The sequence below is a fragment of the Mustela nivalis genome (genome assembly GCF_964662115.1).
Source record: "Mustela nivalis genome assembly, chromosome: 13".
Classification (NCBI taxonomy): Eukaryota; Metazoa; Chordata; class Mammalia; order Carnivora; family Mustelidae; genus Mustela; species Mustela nivalis.
Window position 1 is genome coordinate 60,342,727 of NC_139032.1, and position 19,480 is coordinate 60,362,206.

At 42.9% G+C, this 19,480-nt stretch overlaps 1 protein-coding gene across 9 annotated transcripts; it reads right to left on the reverse strand.

The window, feature by feature from the left end:
* Window positions 1-220: 220 nt before the first annotated feature.
* SLC25A51 (solute carrier family 25 member 51) lies at window positions 221-19,265 on the reverse strand. 9 transcript variants are annotated; one of them, XM_082694908.1, is made up of 6 exons: window positions 19,037-19,265; window positions 15,153-15,236; window positions 13,684-13,834; window positions 8,483-8,598; window positions 4,717-4,830; window positions 221-4,503 (listed from the first exon to the last, which is right to left on the reverse strand). In XM_082694908.1, exon 6 carries the CDS (start codon window positions 4,460-4,462, stop codon window positions 3,569-3,571), a length of 894 nt encoding a protein of 297 aa, XP_082551034.1. In that variant the 5' UTR covers window positions 4,463-4,503; window positions 4,717-4,830; window positions 8,483-8,598; window positions 13,684-13,834; window positions 15,153-15,236; window positions 19,037-19,265; the 3' UTR covers window positions 221-3,568. The 9 variants fall into 9 exon arrangements, with proteins under 9 accessions (XP_082551034.1, XP_082551032.1, XP_082551035.1 ...); XM_082694906.1 differs by lacking the exon at window positions 8,483-8,598; XM_082694909.1 differs by lacking the exons at window positions 4,717-4,830; window positions 8,483-8,598 and having other exon boundaries at window positions 13,711-13,834.
* Window positions 19,266-19,480: the final 215 nt, after the last annotated feature.

The following is a 19,480-nucleotide window of genomic DNA, read 5'->3' on the forward strand; positions in this document are numbered from 1 at the left end:
ATACCACAGAAGTTATTAATAAACTGAATATACTAATTAAGTTTACAGTCAGTAGAGAAAAGATGGATCAATGAGGGGCTATTCTACCTGCAAAGTTACCAGAGGAAGGTGCTGAAGAGTTGGAAGTAGTATGCTAAATGTTTTCTCAACAAAAAGACAAACCACAAAAAAGTGCTAGTAACCCTAACCCAACCACAAGAGAAGACCAAATAGAATGGACTGAAAATAAAAACAACTTTATTCCAAACAGAATTACCAAAAGAATGTTAACTGACACTTTTAACAGGTTTCATTTAAAGTCAGTCACAAAACTCAAAAAATATTAAACATAAACAGCTTTGTGTGCTTAACCACTTTTAATAATGAAACTTAAAAAAAAAAACCCAAAAAACAAAGTGGAGACTCCCCCACAATCTGGGAGCCATTTAGGCAAGCAAATACTATCAAGCAAAAAGACGGCATTAAAAATATTAAAAATGAAAAATCCTCAAACTTAAGGTGGACACCTGTTAGATCTTGGATACGCATTTATACATACAAGAAAACAAAGAGTATTTTAATTGACAGGAGATCAAGTCTGAGCGCTCACCCCTCCTTCCCACGTGATCTCCTGCCTTGCCTTCACTTGGACCGCACACGCCTCTCGAACTTCAACTGCTCAGACCTGCCATTTTCCCACACGGCACGATCAGCGGCCCCAGAAAGGCCTCCAGGTCCCATTCTGTACATGCGGTCTGCTGCCCATGATTCTATGTTCGCACAGCGAGAGAACAGTGCACAACCAATGTCATCGAGCTAGGAAATGTCACGTCTCCAAAGGTGATTCCAGATACACAATTCTGTTTTATTGCACAGCTTACAATATATAGCAGGCGATTACATAATCAACCATAAGGTAAGATGAATATTGACTACTGAGACAAAAACATTGACTGTCTCTAGCCACAAATGAAACAAAGACACACAAATCTGCCACCTCGGAGAGGTTGTGTTTACTCTGTGATGCAGTCCTGAGGGCTCTCACCACCCTAAGCATGTTAGATACAGAATCCGTAAGACATCTCTGGTGGCGTCAGAGATGAAGTATGGGAGGCAGGGCCGAGGGCCCCGAGCTCGTAAGCCGTCTGTGCCACATATGTAACAGAAAGGCCACTTTTAAAGCTCTTCAGGTAAAGTTATTCAGTCACGTTTGCCTTTTCAAAATTACTACTAATTCACACCGAAGGTAAAAACAAGTGGTTAGGATCTCATTATATAACACATTTTGACTTCTTTTAAGATTCAGACAAAGCTGTTGGCTAGCAAGTTCTGTTCAAATTTTTTGTCAAATTTAAGAAGTCTATAGGACAACACAAAACCATCCCTGGTAATATATTTACAGTTTGGTCTCCAAAAGCTGTAAAAAGTGACAAAGAAATCCAAGTATGAGTTAAAAACACTAAAAATATTTGTTGTTTTTAAACGCCACAAGTTTGAGATTGCAGAAACCAAAGCATCCCCTTTTCAAATTCTCACTTGTATTTCACAGAAGTGCTTTAGAACTTGGGTTACCTGTCACCTCACAGGAGTGTATTAATAGACAAAAGGAAGCACATCCCCAGGGAATGACCCCAGGCCAACTCACCTGCTACAAGCTGTGGTGGGCCAGAGGCCAAGCACCACCAGACCTCACGTGCCTTGGTCATTCATTTCCCATACCGCGCCCCCCCTCCAACTCAACCCGCTTCAAAGCCAGACTATTCAACAAGCCAAAGGAAGCTAACTCATGTTACTCACGTTTATTTGGTGTCAAATCCTTGCTTTCTGAAATCCTCACCTCTGCATCTTGGTTTCCAAAGTAAACTGCCATTTCCAACACATTTTCAAAAGGGCTGTTGTAAAGCTACTGAGCCTCATTAGTGCCTGACAAGTGCTTGATGCTGCTTCCCAGTCCTTTATGGTTGGAAGGATGCTTATTTGACCAGCCATATTGCATTTAGAGGTAAACATTGCTTTTGGACTATCTGCCCAGAAACTGAGTAAACTACGGAGACCCTGATTTTATTTTGGTCATTGTGTGCACATATTCATATGCAATTACCCAGAATGATGAAAAACTGGTAATAAGAAACCAAACTACTCTGCCATGTCAGATGCTGGCAAGCAATCATAACTACATATTTACAGATGTGGATTTTTAAAAGACTGATAAACTACTTTTCTAGAATGTTTCAAGTTTTATTAATTATTCAGTTGGTAAAGACAGGGATTTTGCTTCATCGATCTGGAAAAAATATTTTAAAATCTGATTCCTTTGACAAGTTTTTCTCTATCAAGTAAGGGATGAGTATGCTATCCAGCTATTACGAACTAGTAGCATTTAAAATTAACCCAACAAATATCTTTATTTTGATCTTATCTCAAACTGTCTTACTGTTTTAATGATAAAATGATAAAACTGGGTTCCCAAATGTAAAAATCTTAATAGACGTCTCTATTTCAAGACTCAAATAAAACAGCTAATACTGGGAGGAAAGCTATCCTGAGATTTGTTTTCTCCCCTTCTGTAATGCTTAAAAACCAGGAGAGAGAAATCTAGAATCCCATTAATAGACTTCCAAAATACAATCTTATAGAAGTGTTTTTTTTTTTTTTAAAGAGGGTTTTAAGAAAACAGGATACTTCCATATGACAAACTACAGCTCAAAGAAAAAACACTCCCCAATCTCCCAAATCTCTTCATGAAGTTGGCAACAATTAATCAAAGAAACTCAATTAACCAGAGTTTGCAATTAATATGAAATTTCTTCACAGGAAGAAATGCCTGTAACGAAACGAAACGTAAGTCTCCCCATGTTTTGGCAATTAAATAAGTGAAATTAACATAAGGGGATTTGGGAAGGGTTTAAGGTCACACTCAGAACTAAACACAAAACCTTCCAAGCTAGACAGGAAAATGGGAGCTTGGACTAGCTGCTTGGTTCTGCCACACCATGTCTGAGTAGTCTAGATAAGGACTATCCAAACAGGTACTTAGTTTCAAAATATAAGCAATTTATCATAAAAAAGCCTACACCTATTAAGCTGTTCTCTTCTGTTGTCTGTCCTACATGTATATGCTTATGTTTAACGAAGACTATCCTTTGTAACTCCTCCTAAAAGCAGAGAAGCAAGAAATGGAGTTAAGAGAAGGAAGCCTGAGAATTCACATGGCTCTAAGAGCCTTTTCTCTGGCTGCTCATGGCCACTGACATTTCAATACGGAAGATTTTAAAGACTTTTGGGAAAAAGAATCATACCGTGGCTGTTTTCCTTGTCAAAAGCAGTCAGGGAAACAGCTCTTAACCAGGCAATTAGCCTAAAGTTCTCGGATAATAATGAAAAAACAAAACCAAGAACCCCTTAAATTTTCCTATTAGAACCTTTTATTCTGAATTTGTTGGTGCTTCAAGAAAACAGCTTTGCCCATAATTCATTGTGCCCTGAACTTATGACACCAACTTGTATTTGGCCAATTAGAAACCAGGCCAAAACTGCATTCTTCTTAGGTCTATTCAGTTAACAAATGGCACTTAACTGATGGTTTCTTTCATATAATCTTTAACAAGAACTCATAAGTTGCATTGATTATGCCCCAAGAGATGAGGGAGCGATGGTAGTTCAGGTGAGCACCTCTGAAAAGATTCGTCAGCTTCCTGTCCCGCTCTAGCCAGATTTTCTGGAAAACCTTGGGAAAAGACTGAAACTCCCCACCAATCTGAGACTGCATGCGAGTCTTCACGACATTAACTGGGAAAAACAAGATTCCCAACATGGCACCCAACAGACCTCCACAGATAAAATCATTGACCAGATGAGCACTGTGAGTCGTGGCAGTAGGCAGATGCTCCTTAATGGGACCTCGAAGGCCAAAGAAAAGGACATTGCTGAATCCATTACGGAAAAGAACAGGTACCAAGCCTCGATAATACTCTCTAATTCCATGGCATCTGAGTGCCTTGAAAGCGTGGTAAGTGTTTGTAAATTTGTCATGATGCTTGTGGTCTTGAAGTAATGTCTGAACTCTTTCCAATGGAGTGAAAATTGCTTCTGTCGTCCCTGCAAGCACTGCGGCCACACTGCGGGTCGCAAACTCGGGGGTACGGACGTGCTTGCGGAGAAGGCAAGATAAGTCCTCATAGAGCCCAAACATGAGCGCCAGCGTCGTCGTCTTCTGCATCAGTGGGGGCAGGATGCCCCGGTACAAGTTTCGGAAGCCATCCCTCCGCAACTGGAGCACCGCGTCCCGGGTTTTGATCCCATACAGCTGCTGCCGGAAGAGCACCTTCTGAATGGGAAATGTGATGGCTACATTGTTGAAAGCTGCACAGCAGCCACACAAGTAATGCTTCATCTCCCCGACATTTGCGATATGAGGTGACAGGTCTTGTTTTGAAGATGTCAGGATGGGAGGCCTTTTTTCATGAGCTTCTGAATCCACCATGTTGCTTAAGATCTTTCTTCTTCATGAAGGGTATTTTTGACCTACAAATAAGAAAACGACAGCAGGTCAGCCATCATGGACAGGGCTACACATGTGGAATGTTTCCTTATTCCTTAAACCTTTAATTACTGGACACTATTACATTTTCCCTGTTAGACTACGTCAGTAATTGTGACAGTATTTTCAGAGGGCCCCTCGAGGTCCCTGATACCCTTGCAGGGGTCCAGCAGGTCTTTCCTTTTCTAGCCACGTACCTGTGTGAAGCTGGATTTTCTGCATCTACTTTAACCAGAACAACTTCGCACCACACACAATGCAGAAGCAAATACGGGACCCCACCTATCTTTTACACCAGACATCACACAGACCTGCAAAATGGGAAAACACACTCTTCTCATTAATTTTTTGGAAAATAATTATTTTTCATGAAAATGTGTTGTCTATGTTAACATGTTATTTTAAAGCAAATTAGGAGCGCCTGGTGGCTCAGTCAGTTGAGCAGGTTGAGTGTCCAACTCTTCATTCTGACTCATATCACAATGTCAGGGTCACAGAATCAGGCCCTGCATCTAGCTCTGTATTCAGGGTGGAATCTGCTTGACCCTCTCCTTCTCTCTCTCCCTCTGCCCCTCCCCTCTCCCCTGACCCATGCAGGAGTTAATACATATACAAATTTTAAATAAATGCATATAAATTTATAAATTATAATGTATAATAATTTATAAAATTTTAAAAATTATAATTTCTAATTTAAATAATTATAAATTATAAATAAATATTTTAAAATAAATACATAAAGTGAATTAATCTTTTAAAATTTAGATTTCTAAGACCATAAATACTAATCCAGATAAATAAAGGCTCTTTAGGGTCCACAATAATTTTTAAGTGTAAAGGGGTCCTGATACCAAAAAATCTGAGAACTACCAGACTAATTCATACATACTACACTACATAATGGTCTACACCATTATCTTTCTGAAAAAGATTCAGTCTTCCCTTGAGAAATAGACTAACAAAATATGCATTCATTCATTCATTCTGTTCACTGACACTCACTTAGTGTCAAATCTGGACTAGGCCCTTTGCCAAGTGCTAGAGATTTAAAAGCAAGGAACTCACAGGGGACCTGGGTGGCTCGCCAGTTAAGCGCCTGCCTTCAGCTCAGGTCATGATCCTGGCAACCCAGGATCGAGCCCCATATTGGCCTCCCTGGTCATTGAGGAGAAGCAGATCCCTGCCATCCCTCACCCCTGTTCATACTCTCTCTCAAATAAGTAAGAATCTTAAAAAAAAAAAAAGGTAAGGAACTCACAATGTAACAGGAGACTGGCAAGGTAAACGAGTACCGCACAGTGTACATACCTTGTAGGACAGATACATGCTGTGCATAAGGGACATTGAACATGCACCTTGGGAGGCAGAGACTGGAAGAACAGGGTTAAGGGAGGCTTGCAGGAATGTACTATCTACTGTATTTTCCCAGTGTTACCAATGAAAGCACCAATATTCTCTTTTGTCTGAGGTATAGAAAGTAAGTGGAGCCGGCACTGTTAAGTCTGACTACAGGGGTGCATGTTCCCACGACGTTCCCACAACTGCACCAAAGGATGGCAGTGACTCTGGAAGGCTGCCCTGACAAAGCGGCTCTATCAGATGCTGAAGATCTGAAGCCTACATCCTCGGGCTTATCTCACTGAGTAAAACGAAGGTTAAAGTCCTCCCCCAGAACACACCAGCATCCTTAAAATGGCAAGGCTATCCTGTTGCCAGACATCTAAGTCTGATTTTCTCCAAAGGATCTAAACAGCTGGATCATCCAGAACAATCCTACAGCCCAGAAATAAGCTTTACTGGGGGACTACATGGCAATTTTATTGTATCTTAGAACAAGCTATGTATTTTTTTTTTTTTAAAGGGATCTCTAAATCCAACATGGCACTCAAACTCACTACCCCAAGATCAAGAGTCCATGTTCCACCAACTGAGCCACTTAGGGCCCCCAACAGGCTAAATATTTTTAAGCTGCTTTTACTTCCTCAACAGTACACCACATTTATGAGACCACTCAATAAAAAAATATCCTGACTAAAAAATGAGCAAAGGACTGGAATAGCCATTTCTCCAAAGGAGAGATACAAGAAAAACAGAACTCCACCCATCTTTTAAGCCAGACATGAAAGAAATCTACAAAACTGTAAAACAGGGGTGCCTGGGTGGCTTAGTTGCCTTCAGCTCAGGTCACAGAGGACATGATCTCGGGGTCCTGGGATCAAGCTCCGCATCATGCTGAGCTTCCCCATCACTTTGGGCTCCCTGCTCAGTAGGGAGTCTGCTTCTCCCTCCCCCCCCCCATGGCCCCTCCCCCATTCATGCTTTTTCTCCCTTTCTCTCAAATAAATGAAATCTAAAAAACAAAAACAGAAACAAAAAACACCTTGGGGCAACTGGGTGGCTGCCTTCGGCCCAGGTCAAGATCCCAGGGTCCTGGAATTGAGCCCCCGCATCAGGTTCCCTGCTCAGTGGGGAGCCTGCTTCTCCCTCACTCCCTGTGATTGTGTTCCCTCTCTCACTCTGTCTCCTCAAATAAATAAAATCTTAAAAAAAAAAAAAAACAAAAACACTACCAAAAAACTGTTAAACACACTCAGATGCCAACAGCCACATGAAAAGATCCTCGACATCAATCAACAGAAATGCAAATCAAAAGCACAATGAGATCATTAGGACAGTTACTATTTAAAACAAACAAACAGAAAATAACAAGCGTAGGCAGAGCTGTGGAGAAGCTCAGTGTCCCTGTGCACTGTTGGTGAGAATGTAAAATGGTGCAGCCACTAAACTAGAGCAGCAGTTCTACAGAAACTTCCAACAGTACTAACAGGATTCAGCAGTCTCATTTGCAGGAATGTTTCCGTTAAGAACTGAAAGCAGGGTCTCACGAGGCACACACGCACTCCATAGCAGTGCAACTCACAACAGCCAAGAGGTGGCAGCACCACAAGCACCCACTGCCGCATGATACGTTCAACAAGACATGGTATATACACAGACAGTGGAAAACTATGTGGATAAGGAAGTCCTGTTATATGCTAGGACAGGGGTGAACCCTGAGGACATTAAGTAAAATAAAGCAGTTATAAAAGGACAAGTACTGTATGATTTCACTTACATGAAGTACCTAGAACAGTCCAATTCATACAGAAAGTAGAATGGTAGTTGCCAAGAGCCTGGGGAAGGGGGAACAGGGAGTTTTGGCTTAATGGGTATAGTTTCATACATCAACTATTGAGCATTCAGGACAAAAGATGTTAAAATGTAAACACTATGAAGTGCAGGCCAGGGGCGCCTGGGTGGCTCAGTGGGTTAAGTGTCTGCCTTTGTCTCAGGTCATGATCCCAGAGTCCTGCAATCGAGCCCCACATCCGGGTTCTTGTTCAGCAGGAACCCGCCTCTCCATCTCCGTGTTGCTCTCCCTGCTTATTTGTGCACTCGCACTATCTAAAAAAAAAAAATGTGCAGTGCACAGCTGAAGCACAGAAAAGAATCAGAGAAATCAGTTCCTGGGGAGCTTATATCTACAGGAGCCACAGATACATAAGAGCAAATACGAAACACACATCTGCAACTCCATTCTAGTACAGCCTATGGAAATAGTTACTCATACAAGATGTACACAAAGATTCAACTAGGTGACAGTCACAACAACGCTCTTAAGAAGTACTGAATAAGAACTAAATGCTCAACAGTAAGAGGCCCACTAAATAAATGAAGATGTAGCCACCTGATGGGATGTCATATAGATATTAAAAGAGTAGGGGCACCTGGGTGGCTCAGTCGTTCAGCATCTGCCTTCAGTTCAGGTCAGGATCCCAGGGTCCTGGGATCAAGCCCCGCCATCAGGAAGCCTGCTTCCCCACTCCCTCTACCTGCCGCTCCCCCACTTGTGCTTTCTCTCTGTCAAATAAATAAATAAAATCTTCATAAAATAATTTTTTTTTCTGTTTCATTCAGACTTACAGGATAACACCGTCAAGACGACCTTCATTTACTTTTTTGTTGGGGACTTCTTCCTCTTTGTCTGCTTTTACACTGGCTTCTTAAGCATACTAAGAAATTAAATTCAAAGCACTGCCCTGTCAGAGATTAGAGATAAATGAGAACCCGGCCTCAGGGGAGACAGGACATGCAAACAATAGACTACATAACAGTAAATGTGAGCACGGAAATATGCACCAGGTGTATAATGGCTCCCACAGAGAAAGGGGTCATTAACTAGCTATCTGGAGATAGGGACAGGGCGGGATAGGGCGTGTGGGCAGAAGCACATTTAGCTAACGGTGGCAGCGCAGGCTGAAGTGTCAGTCCTGAGTCAGAGGCGCAGCAGATTGAGTTCTCGAGGAATTACTCAAATATGTTCTGTAGAGCAGAATGTGGGTGGAAGATGGGTGGGTGGCAGAGGACAACAGGGAAGCAGGCTTGAACCGGCATTACAAGACCCTCAGGAAGATCCCAAGACCCTCTGACACTGCTCCATACTGTTTTTTTTTTCTTTCTCATGAGAAGCAAATGGAAACAAGCTATGTTCCTTAAGTATGTCACACCAGGGTCTGTGTGTCCTCTTCCCACAAGATAGACCACACTAAGAAGAAAATGTATCACTGAACACTCTGGCTCAAAGTTTCTTTGTTCCGTTGGAGTTCCAGCTGGCTTGGTCCATGTTTCTATTAGAAATGATAAACTTGGGACGCCTGGGTGGCTCAGCTGGTTGAGCAGCTGCCTTCGGCTCAGGTCATGATCCCAGCGTCCTGGGATCGAGATTGGGCTCCTTGCTCCGCAGGGAGCCTGCTTCTCCCTCAGCCTCTGCCTGCCATTCTGTCTGCCTGTGCTTGCCCTCTCTCCCTCTCTTTCTGATAAATAAATAAAATCTTAAAAAAAAAAAAAAGAAAAGAAATGATAAACTTGCTCTCTGAGAAAAACTATGACTAGAAAACCACTGCTGGCCCAAACCCTGTCAGAAGGAAGGTCCTGAAAGGGGTCAGCAAACGTTCCTTGCCACTAAGTCGCCTGGCTACACCAACACAACTTGACAGTGCCGGGGTGCAAAGTTTCACTGTCCACCCCCACAAGCTGGGGGAGCCACATCACCTCCGGGCGCCACTCTGTTCACAGGGAACACGCTCTCCCCTTGGGCAAAGCACTGGGAGCAGCGGGACTTAGGGCTGAAAGCTGCTCAGCACTACTGTGAATCAGTTTAAAGGGGCAGGAAAAATTGCTCCCTGGTGTTCTGAAAATGTGTTCCTCTGCAGTATAAATGATCAAAGTAAAGCCTAGCTCAGAGACAAGAATTCTTTCTCATCTTGGCAGGTATTAGAACAATGAGGGGCGCCTGGGTGGCTCAGTTTGTTAAGAGACTGCCTTCGGCTCAGGTCATGATCCCGGAGTCCTGGGACTGAGTCCCACATCAGGCTCCCTGCTCAGAGGGGAGTCTGCTTCTCCCTTTGACCCTCCCCTTCTCATGCTCCTTCTCTCTCTCAAATGCATTAAAAAAAAAAAAAAAAAAAAAAAAAAAAATTATGATGTCACCAAGATGCTCAACTCAGCTAGATTCCTTGGAGTTGGGCTGCTTATGAATCCAAGAAACAAATGAGTCATTTCAATGAAAATTCACAAAAGAGGGGCACCTGGGTGGCTCAGTGGGTTGGGCCTCTGCCTTCGGCTCAGGTCAGATCCCAGGGCACTGGGATCAAGCCCCGCATCGGGCTCTCTGCTCAGCGGGGAGCCTGCTTCCTCCTCTCTCTCTGACTGCCTCTCTGCCTACTTGTGATCTCTCTGTCCAATAAATAAATAAAAATCTTAAAAAAAAAAAATTCACAAAAGAAACATTTTTTTTTTAGGAAAAAATGACACATTAATAATAAACATCTTAAAAAGATTTTAAGAGAAAATAAAGTTGTAAATCAATTAAATACACACATCTCCCCACTCCAGGCTCACTACCCTCAGGGTTCTCCGTATCTAGCCTCACTGTGGGAAAGCCTCTTTACCAGTCAGCCTGCCACCAGTGACACTCCCAATGCATTGTTATCTTCTAATAACAGCATGGAGATACCCCAGTATTTGGAATGACTGTGTAATACTCTACCAAATGGACATACTATATGCAATTTATTCTATCTCCTATTTTGGTCCTTGTTTTTTTGTTTGGGTTTGGCTTTTCCTTTTTTTTTTTTTAAAGAATGCTGCTTTGGGCAACCTTATACCTACCTATACCTTGCTTGGGTGAACTCTTCCAAGTTTATCTGTAGGATAAATCCTCAGAATGGCACTGCTGGCTCAAAGAGTAATACATTTAAATTTGATAGCTACTCCAAGCTACCCCAGAACTTATGAGGATGTATACTTCCATTATACCTATGCCAGTACCAGGGCCCCCACCGTTTCCAGCATCATCTGATTAGAATTTGTCATTTAAACTTTCTGATTAAGATACAGAGTTTTGAGGTGTCTGGGTGGCTCAGTCAATTTTAAGCATCTGCCTTCAGCTCAGGTCATGATCCCAGCATCCTCGGATCAGCCCGGTGCTGGGCTCCCTGCTCAGCAGAGGGGCCTGCTTAAAAAAATAAACTACAGCATTTTTTCATTTTTGATCATTTGAACTTCTTTTACTATAAATTTTCATGTTATCCATATTTCTAATAGGCAGAAAAAACTTTTCTGAATTGTAAAATTTCTTTATAGATGAAGAAAATCATTCCTGGTTCTAGTAATCAAATTTTGGCAAATACTTTTCCTACTTTATCATTTTTGTGATACTGAAGTTCTTAATTTGGATATTAAGTCTACGATCTTGGCTTCTAGGCTTTATAATGTCCTCCGAAGGCCCTCATTACTCTAAAAGTATGAAGGAGTAACCCACACTTCCCTCTACAAGCTTCACGGTTTCATTTACCAGCCATACGGGAATCTCTCTGGAAATTTCAGTGTAAGGAGTGAGGCAAAGAGAAGAGCCTGCCTCTGGAAATGATGGGTGAGCACATGCCCGTGGGCGCATGCACGTGTGTCTGCACCGGCTCTGCTCCGCCAGCATCCCAGCGCTTCTGGAGCACCAACCTGCTCGGACCTGCTACAGGGCTAGGACGCGTGTCACCATGTTGTAGCGCTTCCCCACACTCTTCTCAGAACTAGCAATTTTCTTGGATCGCAGACTTATCCTGATAAACTTTAGTGTATCTCTGTCATATTCCTCCCAAAATTCTTGGTATCTTACAGAGAAAGTGACTTCACAGATAAATGAAAAGACCTGTCAGTTTTCCAACATCAAACCATATTTCATAGGAATATGTCTTGAATTTCTTTTTTAAGATTTGAAAGAGGGGCGCCTGGGTGGCTCAGTGGGTTAAAGCCCCTGCCTTCAGCTCAGGTCATGATTCCAGGGTCCTGGGATAGAGCCCCGCATCGGGCTCTGCTCGGCAGGGAGCCTGCTTCCTCCTCTCTCTCTCTGCCTGCCTCTCTGTCTACTGTGATCTCTGTCTGTCAAATAAGTAAATAAAATCTTAAAAAAAAAAAAAAATTTGAAAGAGCGCGTGTAGTACTAACAGCGGGTGAGGCAGGAGGAGGAGAGCAGCAGACTCCACTGAGCACAGAGCCCTATTGAATATCTCAGGACTCTGAGATCATGATCTAAGCAGAAATCAAGAAACAGAGGCTCAACTGACTGAGCCACCCAGGTGCCCCCCAGATCTTGAATATTTCCTACCTCTAGGTATTTTATCTTTTCAGTTGCTATTATGAACGGGCCTTTTCCTTCCTATTCACTTTCGAACTGTTTATTGTCTGCATATGACAAAGCTACCAATTCTTATGTATTAAGGTTAGAATTAGCCAACTTACCAAATCCTCTTGTAATTTCTCATTTTTGGACTGGTTTGCTTTAGCTTCTACTACATAAAATATCACAAATAATTCTGACTTCTCCACTATAATATGTACCTTTATCTTACTAGATTTGCAAATATTTCCTGGACAAAATTAAATAATAGTAATAGTGAGTATCCTTTTATTTTTGACGTGTATGGGAACTTTGCTAGGAATTACTATGAGGCACAACACTGGCCTTTGGGGTGAGAAACAGAAAGTTGTCATCAGAGGATTAATAATCGAAGTTCTAGCAGTTTCAAGTTTACATAGGGAAATAGATCATCATGACACAACAATGTTTACTGAACTTGTCCCTACAAAATCTGTACCCACTCAAGTAACCTTCCCTGTTCACCATCTAAGCCTACCCATATTCAGGACTGTGCTACAAATACAAAGTAAAGCATGTCTTTCCAGTGCTATCACTAATTTCATTGGATAAGCTACCTTAAAACCCCCAAAACTTCATTCTGCATTCATCCTAAGAATTAGTATATCTTCTATTATAATGTTAGCCCCTTCCCCCTGCTATTTACCAGGAAATTATGTTTCCCATTAAAATTACATTCCATTTTTCTAATACCAATGATCACCTGGTAAGGGCTTAGAGAGTTTTCAAACATGGGAAGGGCAAACACATTTATTCCTGTTTTACTGAAATTCAACCACCTTCAACCCCTCCCACCACCACTCAATCAGGAACTTTGGTCAAATGCTTTTAGGAAGCTACTGAGATGACCATATGAATACTAGAGACAGAACCAGCATAACATTTTTGAGATGCAGCTAACAGCCTCAATTCAAATGCTGGCTCCAGCATGGATCCACTGTGTGACCTTCTTCAAGTTTCTCAATGTCTCTATGGCTTAATTTCCTCATTTATAAAATAAAGATGCTACCTACCTCATAGGTTGGCTCAGTCATTTGTGTTACTATTTGTACAATATCCAGAATACTCTAGAGCACTAGAGGCGCTCAACAAGGATGGCCTATTATTATTATTAGTCTCTAATGCATTTATTTGGTGTATATGTTAGCATTATTTCTTGTTAATTACTTGCTCTCATAACATGGGTATGAATACTCCTTGGCCATGGTGAAATATTTTTTTTAATATATTACTAGATGCCATTTGCTCATACTTTATTTTAAAGTTTCACATCACTAGAACATACCAAATTTTTAATTTTATTACTATCTCACACCAAGTTCAGGCATCCATGTTCCATTAGCTCTATAAAAACAATCTGTCACTTTTCCTTCCCAAGGCTGGTGTAAAATTTAAATCTTATCAAAATTACCTTTTCCTTCAAGTTAAAGGAATTCACCTGTAACACCATCTGGGCCTGGTGTTTTGGGGGATGGTAGCATTTTGATAACTTTCTCAATTTCTTCCATTGTTACTGATCTGTTAGGTTCTTTCCTCCACAGTCAATTTTTATACTGCAGTTCCTTAAAAAACAAAAAAAAAGTTCTGGTTTATTTATATAGTCTTACAAAGTACTTGTTGTTTTTATTTTTTTATTTTTTTTAAAGATTTTATTTATTTGACAGACAGCGATCACAAGTAGGCAGAGAGGCAGGCAGAGAGAGAGAGGAGGAAGCAAGCTCCCTGTAGAGCAGAGAGTCCAATGTGGGGCTTGATCCCAGGACCCTGGAATCATGACCTGAGCCGAAGGCAGAGGCTTTAACCCACTGAGCCACCCAGGTGCCCCAGTACTTGTTTTTTAAAAAAAAAAAGTACTTCTAGGGGCACCTGGGTGGCTCAGATGGTTAAGCAACTGCCTTTGGCTCAGGTCATGATTCCAGGGTCCTGAGATCGAGTCCCTCATCAGGCTCTCTGCTCAGTGGGGAGCCTGCATCTCCCCCTGCCTCTCTCCCTGTCCCTAATGAACAAATAAATAAAATCTTAAAAAAAAAAAAAATAACCCTTCTAGTCTTTGTACTTATGTTCCCTTTTTTCTTGAGCAGCCAGTTTGTCAAATTTATATTCCTCCCATGCCAGACAGAAAAAAGAGCTCTTGAAGTTACCAGTTTTACTATTTTCGGTTTTTAAATTTGTTTTCCTCTTTATCTCTTTTTTCCTGTTTTGTCTAGGTTTATTACATTCTAATTTCTTAAGTTGGGTGCTTATTTTTATTTTTTTTCTTAATTTTTGAGTGTTTAAGGTGATGTATTTTCCTTTGAGCGAAACTTTTTAATATTACTTTTTAAGGGGTGCCTGGGTGGCTCAGTGGGTTAAAGCCTCTGCTTTCAGCTCAGGTCATGATCTCAGGGTCCTGTGATGGAGCCCCGCACCGGGCTCTCTGCTCTGCAGGGAGCCTACTTCATCCTCTCTTTGCCTGCCTCTCTGCCTATTTGTGATCTCTATCAAATAAATAAAATATAATATATATATATATTACTTTTTAAGATACTCAAAGAATTTTGGTCTGATGGTTGCTTCATCATCTCCTGTTTCTTTGACATAGTGGCGTCGATTTGGGATTATATATGCTCAGCTCCAGAACCAGAACCTGTTTTGGCTTTGTGTGTCTTATCATATCTTTTATTTATGCTCAGGAGAAGAGCATCTTTCTGGTGGCCCACAGGAAGATCATACAAGGATAGATCCTAAAATCTGGCAACTGTGCTCTAGCCTCAAAAGATGGGAGATAAAAACATCCTGGAGCGGGAGAATAAAGCAGCAGCAGCAGCAAGCCAGTTACATTAAGTCCATTACTAAGTGTTTTTGCCAACAACAGGACAATGGTAAGAGAATCATACAAACCTGAAATATCCAGGCACCATGACAGTCTTGCCATGGAAAGAAAACTAAAATAGCCAATGGCAGCCATCTTTCTGCTAGAACAATCTGAAATGCAGGGGGGCGGGGAAGGAGAAGAAGAGAACTTAAAATGGATAAAGAAATTTTTTTTTTTTTTAAAGATTTTTATTTATTTACTTGACAGAGAGAAATCACAAGTAGATGGAGAGGCAGGCAGAGAGAGAGAGAGAGAGAGGGAAGCAGGCTCCCTGCCAAGCAGAGAGCCCGATGCGGGACTCGATCCCAGGACCCTGAGATCATGACCTGAGCCGAAGGCAGCGGCTTAACCCACTGAGCCACTCAGGCGCCCGAGAAATTCATTTTTTTAAAGATTTTATTTATTTATTTGACAGACAGAGATCACAAGTAGGCAGAGAGGCAGGCAGAGAGAGAGGAGGAAGCAGCTCCCCGCTGAGCAGAGAGCTCGATGTGGGGCTCGATCCCAGGACCCTGGGATCATGACCTGAGCCGAAGGCAGAGGCTTAACCCACTGAGCCACCCAGGCGCCCCAAAGAAATGTTTTTTAAAAGTCCCTATTTCGTCCTGCAATTTTGTGCATTTTGGATAAATAGGATCTTCTGGCACAGATATGAGAAGCCGTAGTTCTGATATCTAGCTATAGCTTCCTTGATCTGCTGACTGCATCGTTTTGATTTGCTTTTCTGGAAAAGCATTTTTGCTAAAAGCCGTACAGACTGCCTCCTTCCTACACAGCAGTCTCTCAGTAGTTTATACAGTATGGTATTGTGCCATGTGGCATTTGAAGACACAATTATTTTTAAGATTTTTTTTAAGTAATCACTACACCCAACATGAAGCTTAAACTCACAACCCCAAGATCAAGAGTTGCACGATCCACTGAGTCAGCCAGGCACCCTAAAGAATCAGTTTTTAAAACTGTTAACCCATTGCTGACTTTATTATGTTAATTCCCGTTTCAACAGCAGTTTTCCTTACTCAGGATACACTTCTCGTGTATGACAGCTTTCCCTCACACACCATTTCTGTGGGTATGTATTTATCTAACTTGGGAGAGAATTGGGGGGAAAAAACCACCCACAGCTTTTCGATTTAAAACACGCCTGCCTGTTACATTTTTTGCTCTAAACCAGTTAAAGAAACCAATGGCATTTTAATTTTTTCTTTTTTTCGCCAATAGCATTTCTAGTTAAAAAAAAAAAAAAAAAAAAAAAAAGGAACTCCGAAGATGCTTAAAAAGAAGTCTGCCAGGGTAGAGATGGGTTATTATTAATCACTTAGTCTTCTACATCCTTACTTCTTGCTATTTCATCTAACAGACATGAATTTAAGAACTCTTATTAGAAACAGACTTGCCAATCTAAGATTAACCAACATTTAAAACAGCTTAGCATACAAATGCTTTAATCTATGTAATGCTTTGCTTTCCTTCAATCTCAGGACTACAGAATGATAAAATCAACAATACTCTGGTTAATGTATATATGATTATATAATACCACATTGTGACAACTTATGAATGTAAGATATGTCATTTACATACTGAAAAAATACAATTTTAAATTCTAAAGGTACCACCTGCAAACCATTCAAACTAAGTTATTTGTATACACGACCTACAAAATTTTGTCCATGTTCACTTTTAATTTTTATTGGAATGACTTACTTCCCAAAATTTTACAAATTAAAGTTACTTCAGCTAGCTTGTCATGGCTGTTTGTAATAATGGAGACTGTTATTAAACAGAAAACTATGGCTAGCAGAAGTTAGCCATTTACTGACCCATATATTCAATTATTTTAAGATATTTTGACATCACCGTATAGGTGCCTGGATAGCTCAGCCAGTTTGGCATCTGCCTTTAGGTCCTGGGATAGAACCCCGGATTTGGCTCCCTGCTCAGCAGGGAGCATTCTTCTCCCTCTCCCTCTGCCACGCCCCTCTACCCAACCACAAACCTTGTGTACTCTCGCCTCTTGCTCTTAAAAAAAAAAAAAGAAAAAAGAAAAAAGAAAAAAAAATCGCTGTACATTTAAAGTCTCAAATTTTTAAAAATTGGCCTGGGTATAGAAAAAGGAAAGTAACCCTCCTAGACTTCACAGATTTAAAACTTTCCCTCTACATTTTAACCTCCTGAGACTTGTGATGTCTTCGAAGAAACCACATGTGGAAAGAAAATAAATAAATAAAGCTTTCCCTCTAGTTTCATCCCACACACCAGGATGGTATGAATAGATTCTTAATTTGGCAACAGAAGCAAGGACAGTGTGCATAGTATTCTGTGGCAATGGAGTTTAGAATTCTACATGTTTATCTATACTGTGAACACAGCTAAATTTCTTTACTAAACTGATCTCTGTATTTAAATTCCTTAACATGGATAAATCTTTGTCACTGTAAAACTTATTTACCGTAATTTTAAACTGTTTGTTACCTGAAACACTCAAGCTCTGTGAACAGTAAGAAGCACAGTTAATAAGTTGACTTTCAAGCAACTGCAAGTATCAAACTTTTGTGGCATAATTAAACAGTGTAAAGTCTAAATACTCACTGTAATTTACAGCCCAGGTGGATAAGCAAGACCTAGATGTGATCCCAGCACAAAGGTCTTTGTGCAAGAACCGGGGGGAAGGCAAATGTAATTCTCAAAGGATATGAACTCCCACAACGCAGCAGGTCTGAGTCAGCAATGAGAACAAGATCAGTCTGGGTTCCAGTCCTAGTTATGACACTATCTTGCTACTATACTCAAAGCAACGTCCCTAATTTAAAAAGTCAATTCTCTGGGCTTAATCTGTTAAAGGACAAACCAAATACCTCCACTCAGGGGTAACAACTTGTGATTTTTTTCTTTAGATGAAAGGTGACTCCAAAGTGCCTGACCTATGCTCTGGAACCGTTGGGATACCCAACTGACCAGCTCCAGCACCTTTTGATTTTATTGAATCCTTTCCAAGCAAGGGTGGAGAAGGCTCTAACTGGCAAGGGCACTACCCATATACTTCCAGGACTTCTGTTTCACTGCTTACATGTAGAGAAAGAGGATGGGAATTAAGACCAGCTGAGTATAGCTGACGGGGCAAAATAAAGGTTATGCCCAAAGGGTAAATAGAGCTAAGGCATCGACAAACTCTATCTAGCTACGCTCAGTGGTAAATAATCAGTACAGAGATTAACGAAGAACACCACCGCCCGCCTGCCCGCCCCCAGAAAGCCTTGTACAATTGAGTTTCCCACAACGCGATGCAACATGGTGTCGCAGAATAAGCACCGCCCGGCAGTGACTAGACTTACCGCCCTCCGGGCGTCCATTTCCCCAGTCTGGGATAAGAGGGGCGGGGGTTGGGTGGGATCTCCGAGGCCCCTTCCGTCTCCGACAGGGAACAGGCTCAGGGGGCCCGGAATCCCAAACCCGTGGGAAGGCAGGGGCCTTCCGCCGTCCCAGCGCCGCCCGCCCCCAGGCGCAGGCAAAGCCCAGCCCTGCCCGCCCTCCGGTTCGTGCGCGGCGCGAGGCACCTCCCCAGCAGGGGCGCGTCCGATGAACGCACAACCTTCTTCGCCGGAAAGGCCTGCTCCGGCAGCCAGACAGCGCCCCGCGGAGCCCCGCGAAGCCAGGCGGCTGGCGGGGAAGCCGGGAGCCGCGGGGGCGTAGAACCCACCCTGTGCGGGAGCGCCGCCCTCTGCGGCTCCTGCGGCTGTGGGCCCCACCCGGGAGGGCGCGCGCGGGAGCGCCCGGGAGCACCCGGGAGCGCGGAGAGGAGTGGGCCCCATTGGCTGCGCCAGGGGGCCGGGGCCGGGCGGCCTCCTCAGACCCTCCTTCAGCGTACAGGCCGGGGGGAAGGCCCATGCCGCCAGCCCGCCGCACTCACCCATAGCAGCGGGTACCCGGCTGCGCGCCCGGGTCCGCGCCCCGTAGCCGCCAGCCCGCAGGTCTGCGAGCCGGCGAGCAGCGGCCGCGCAGGCGCAGACCTTGACCGAGCGAGTGCGCGGGGCGTAGGGTGACGCGCTCGACGCTGCCCGACTCGGATCACGTGAGGCAGAGGCCGCCGCGCCGCCTCTGCCTAAACCCGCAGAATCAGGTGACCCCGACCCAGTGCCCTTGGCATCCACGGGGCAGGTGTAGCGTAACCCAGCACACCTGTCGTAAGGCACCGGGGCTCCGCTAACCAGAGCACAGGTCTCTTGGCGCCATACGGTGGCCTTGCCTTGCCACAACTAGTCAACGCGTTCTCCAGCGTGCAGCCTGGGGGAGTGCCAGCCGGAGTTAACAGTTGTGGGTGGCAAACGCTAAAAACCTTTTCTGGCTCCCCTTT